Below are 6000 nucleotides of genomic sequence, written 5' to 3'. Positions count from 1 at the left end.
ACACGCGCCGCTTCTCCCGCGAAAACGAAGTTTTCTATCGCGAAATATCTTGAATTCTGTAGTTTTGTTGAACGAACCGAGTCTATAAATATTTTAAATAATACCTAGCCGTCAATTTAAGCGCGATTTTAAAGTGAAAATTGCTTTAAGCTATTGTCGTCTGAAACTTTGGAAAGTTTAAATGGGAAAACTTTTGTGTTGATAAATGTGAAATAATTTACAACTTCTGTTTTAGATTGACTTTTGTGTTACTTTTGTATAGATGATTACTGGAATTTTAGTGTACCTAAATAGTGTGGATGCGAGTTGAAAATATTTAAAAGTTTCCAAAAGAAAATGGAAATGGAATTCCAGTTGCGTGAAAACGAAACTATTGACGATTTTTACAATCGTTGCAACAATTTGACTTATTTCGACTGCAGTGAAGAAGAAATGTTATGGTGGATGATGGGTTCTCGGCGTTTGCCTCTGAACGAAATAATACCCATAAGTATAGTGCTTGTGGTGATATTTTTGACTGGTGTGGTGGGGAATATATGCGTCTGTGTGGTAATTGTGAAGCATCCAGGGCTGCATACGGCCACTAACTATTATCTGTTTAGTTTGGCGGTCAGCGATCTGCTTTTGCTGATGTTTGGTAAGTTATTTTTTTTTACAGTAAGCTTAGTAGTAGTAGTAAACTCTTTATTGTACAAAAATACATATTAAAAATTACATGGTACAAATAATAAGATGTACAAAGGCTAACTTATCCCTTTGAGGGATCTCTTCCAGTTAACCTTAGCTTAGTACCCGCTTTAGAATATAATAAGATGTACAAAGGCGAATTTATCCCTTTGAGGGATCTCTTCCAGTTAGCCTTAGCTTAGCACCCGCTTTAGAATAATCTGAATGGACCACGTCAAAACCGCATCTTAGGCGGATAAGCGTATTAACCGTGAGAAAATGTAGGTACCAAAGGTAACAAAGAGTTGCAGGGACCAGTGACGTTGTAAACCCCTCCTGGTAGGGCTTTAAAATCGAAGTAGGTACATAAGTAAAACTTACAAGTGTATCTTAGGGCTTAAGTATCTCTTGTGAGCCCCCGAAATAGTAAATGACTAATACATATTTGTAGCTCGCTTTAAGAACGAGCGGTATTACCTAATGTTTACGTAGGTCGAAAAACATTTTTAGCACATATCAAAATGTGAGCAAATATCCTTATTACTTTCTCCTTCGCAAGCAAAAATACAGTAAATAGGTAAGGGCATAAAAAATCGGCCAAGTGCGAGTCGGACTCGCGCAAAATGGGTTCCGTATCATTACGCGAAAAACTGCAAAAAGTCAGGTTTGTTATATGGGAGAGCCACTTAAATATTTATTTTATTCTGTTTTTAGTATTTGTTGTTATAGCGGCAACTGAAATACATCATCTGTGAAAATTTCAACTGTCTAGCTATAACGGTTCATGAGATACAGCCTGGTGACAGACAGACGGACAGACAGACAGACAGACGGACAAACGGACAGACGGACAGTGGAGTTTTAGTCCCGACCCGAGGGTTTTGACTATATTGACCATCATTCTCAAATCATACCATTTTATTTCCAAATATTAAACAAGTTACCGTCAAAAACGTTTTACTGCCAACTGTACTTTCTCTCCTTAGCATGTCTAACAAGTACCTACTTCTCGAGATCTTTCTAATGAGCCTAAGCTCGATGTGTTTATTGTTGTCCTTTCCAATGAAGAGTTGCTTTGGCTATCTTCCGACTGCATCATCAGATCAGCTCCATGTTAGCATATTATTGTATGTAGGCAGTAGGTACTCCTCAAACTGACCAACATTTGTTTAGCGACTTTTAAAAATAACTTTTGTTTTGGTTAACTTTTATTGTCCACACAAGTAACCTTTTTCTAAAATATGTGTGACTCCTACAGAACCCTAAAACGATCAAACGTGTGTCGGTATTACTCGTAATTTCCTGGCAAATATGAATGGCATTTCAAACGACGTAATTGAGTGATTCCACATATTTGGTGACGGCTTAATGACATTCCAAATATTACACCTCTGTTTAGGGTTCCGTAGGAAAAAGGGCATGAATATATGTAAACCCTTACGTCTATTCGTCTGTTTAGAGCCAGAGAGAGAAGGGATTCAGATTAAGAATTTTGCCTATAATATTAATAAGCAGTCAAAACAAAAATATCTATAGTAAGTACAGTTGCCATCAGATATATCGGAGCGGCCAAGGTGCTCAAAAATATCTGAACACGCACTCTAATACCTTGACAATAGAGTGCGTGTTCAGATATTTGTGAGAGCCTCGGCCGCTCCGATATATCTGATGGCGACTGTACACAAAAAAACTGAAAACTTGTGTTAAACCTTGTGTTCACCAAAAATAAGGAAAGCGAAACATTTCAAGATTGGACGACGAGCGTAACCTGCGTAACGAGTGGTTTGAAAAGTGGAATCTTGAGCGTTGCGAGGTTACCTATCGATTATCGACGAACGTAAAACAAAATTTGCCACCGAGTGAAATATAGGTACATTTTTTTTATTACACCAATATGAGGAAAATACTGTTTTATTTTTATTTTATACTACGTCGGTGGCAAACAAGCATACGGCCCGCCTGATGTTAAGCAGTCTCCGTAGCCTATGTACGCCTGCAACTCCAGAGGAGTTAGTTACATGCGCGTTGCCGACCCTATAACACTCCTCTCCCTCGTTGAGCTCTGGCAACCTTACTCACCGGCAGAAACACAACACTATGAGTAGGGTCTAGTGTTATTTGGCTGCGGTTTTCTGTAACCACACAAAGCGAGATGTCATTCGCAGTGCCCATACCTCTCTTAAGTATAAAACATTTCAAATCAAATCCAAATTAAAGCTATTATTAAATATTTATCATTCGAAATCATCATTAAAAATCATCATCATCATGTTGTCTGTTTAGTGTGCCTTTTTAAATAAATAAATAATAAATAAATAAATTAATTAATTAAGACGAAAGTGAAGGACCCGCGCGCCTTTTCATACAAACGTAGTCCTCATTTTCCTCTCTGGTAATTAACATTATTGAAAATGTTTTGACGCAATTTGTTGTATATCTACCACAGCTATGCCCCTACGTTTGATTTTTTTATTATTATAAGAGTTTTTTATGAAATTTCTTTTTCGCTCCTAATTTTTACCATTATCTTAGGTTAAGTGCCTGTGGAAAACAACTTGCGGTTCTATTAAACATATTAAAAAAGAGTCACTCACGTATTTTAAGTCGAAAACGCTCGACATGTTTCACTCCGTACCGAGGGGCATCATCAGGAGCTTGCGTCGACGGTGACGGACCGGCGCAGACTGCGGGCCGCAGCCCTCCGCGCCCGATGACTCGACGCGGGCGCCGGTGGCGGCAGGGGTGGTTTTCGACTTAAAATACGTGAGTGACCACGGAACGGAAGTCACGGATGTTTTGTTATTAAAACTTGCGGTTCTGCTTCAAAAATTGAGCATGTCAGTAATGAGTCCATCCTCAGGATCCAGCACTAGATACATACCCCAGGATCAATATAAGTAAATAAGACGAAGTTGGTGCATGTCGATCTTCCTGGGTAAATTAAGAGAACCAATGAATTGCACGATCTTGAGGCAAGTTGTTGGTTTACTTGGGGTCTTAAGGGTCCCCGGCAAGCTCGGTTCTCCATACAAACTTAGCTTTTTTTCTCCTAGTAGGATCGAAAGAGCTCGTGATTCTCAGTAGGAAAAACATTCAATTTACCTACCTTAGAAAAAAAGTCGTGTGTATCTCTTTAAAAAAAATGCCCATTTAACTTAAACGTGACTACGAGCGCCATCTACTCCATGACGTTGGCAACTATTAGCCGATTCGCGATATTCGCGACAGTTGTTTTGTATGTTGGCTAGTAGAATTGACTCTTAAATGATGATTTTGAGTGGTAAATATTTATATATGTATACCATATTATTGTGATGAAAAATTTTGTGCTTCACTCGGTAGGTAGCAAAGTTTGTTTAACCCTTATGCCTTAAATAGCAGAAATAAATATATATACCATAGACGACGCAAATGCATCTACTTCGCGTGTCCGAACCCCGACCAAGCGTCGAGGTTGACCGTCGCTCTTTACAGTCCACGCCGCCGGTTGGTGCAGCCGCACCTCCGTGAAAACTTAAAAAATGTTTCGTTGCATGATAATTAACTGCAACAGCCCAATAATTGCGATCACCCAAAGGCAAGAACATATTTCCTATCACAGATAAGTAATTTTAAAATTATATTATGCGTAAATTTTGTTTCAATACAAATCGTGGTATTTGCGTCATCTAGCGTAGGCAAAGATAGATATAACTCCGTAATAGATGGATACAGTCTAAGGAAAAAACGTGCCTCGAAAATCAAGAAAATTTGATTCTCGTTCAGAGGGCGCTACTAGCTTTGGCCTGCTGTCGTATAGATGGCGTTGACGGTTTCGTTTGTTATTTAACAATTTTAACGCATATCAGTGAAAGAACATGGGTGTAAATCATAAAAATTATTAATGCAAATAAAAAAAATCATTTATCCATACTTAAATACATTTTATCGTATTTGTATAAATCTTCATTTTTAGTTTTAAAGTGTGTCGATAGATGGCAGTGAATTTACTGGGGTTACAAAATTTACTATGACAGTACCGCTCTAGTATAAGTTACTCTATGGTATATATTAATCTGCACGCGAGCACAGCAACTTTGCTCGCTTTTAAATAAATAGGTGACTATTGCACGTTTCATTGTGTAAGATATTATTCCAAGTGACTGACTGACTGTACATACTAAATACATTCGTATTTACTAGTCTCAAATGCTTCGAATAAATCGAGTTCCTACGCGAGGAATCTGAGAGGAAAATAGTTTCAAAGAAGGAGTGCTCTTAAGGTGAATCCAACTGTAAAGATGTTCGATTGAATGAGTGTACTTGGTTAATAATATTTTTAAACGTGCCACGAGTCACGACGTTTTACAGATAGGTACTTACTTTTTACAATTTAACTTGCTCTAGTAGGTATGTTAGTGTGGGACAAATCTTGGTAGCTAAACTTGACCCACTTCCCGATTTCCGATTGAGCTGAAATCGGATGACAATGCAATATTATGATAACATGGAGCTGATCTGATGATGGAGACATGAGGTGGCCATGGGAACTCTGTGATAAAACAACGCAATAGTTATTTGTTATACAAGGGTGCAAAGTTGTATTTTACCCGCGAGTGTGGAATTGAAACACGAGCAAGCGAAAGGATTCTATAGTTGAACCACGAGCGAAGCGAGTGGTTCTAAAAAAGAATCCTGAGCGTAGCGAACGGTTTCAACACACGAGAAGTAAAATACATTTGCACCCGTGAGTAACACAAAACTTTTCCCCTCACTATAGCGAGGAAAGTGCAACATCCACAGGCGTTAGATCATCTTCATCACTGGAATCACTATTTTTTTTACGATAATACGATATTATAACAGAAAACTCTGGAAGTTGTGTATTTTTACGTGTCGGAGTCGGCGAGAATTTTTTTGTTGGCAATGTTGACATTTCTAACAATACGTTTTGAAATTGCATCGACTCAACTTGTGCGTTCAGAATTACATTTAACATCATTTATAAAAACAAATGTTTCTTATGGAATTTAAGGTTTATGACTCAAAATCATAATAATAATTAATATCGAACGAACCATTATTATGAGCGTTTTACGTTTTGTTATCTGTCAAAAGCTACTTAAACACGCGCCATCCAAGGTCAAATTACTTTCCCCACTAGTGGATAAAATGCATTTTTCCCCGCTTGTTTTAAAGGATAAAAGACGGCTTTCTGAGCTAGTGAGGGGAAAAATAATTGTGTTTGGGGTCGTTAGAATTGTCTCGATGAGTATTAGTTGACTGTGGAGAGAAAAGTAAAGTCAGCGATAAAAGCTGTACCAAAGATGAAATTGTCAAAACTTGTTAGCCTAG

At 38.0% G+C, this 6000-nt stretch overlaps 1 protein-coding gene across 1 annotated transcript in view; it reads left to right on the top strand.

The window, feature by feature from the left end:
- Positions 1-287: 287 nt before the first annotated feature.
- LOC134747162 (neuropeptides capa receptor-like) overlaps positions 288-6000 on the top strand; it is a 76166-nt gene continuing 70453 nt past the window's right edge. The window contains exon 1 of the mRNA XM_063681742.1: positions 288-637. Coding sequence (XP_063537812.1) covers positions 337-637 — 301 coding nt within the window. The 5' untranslated portion in view covers positions 288-336. The remainder of the gene's footprint in view (positions 638-6000) is intronic.

Source organism: Cydia strobilella, chromosome 14 (genome assembly GCF_947568885.1).
Source record: "Cydia strobilella chromosome 14, ilCydStro3.1, whole genome shotgun sequence".
Lineage (NCBI taxonomy): Eukaryota > Metazoa > Arthropoda > Insecta > Lepidoptera > Tortricidae > Cydia > Cydia strobilella.
This window is presented reverse-complemented; position numbering and strand designations above follow the sequence as displayed.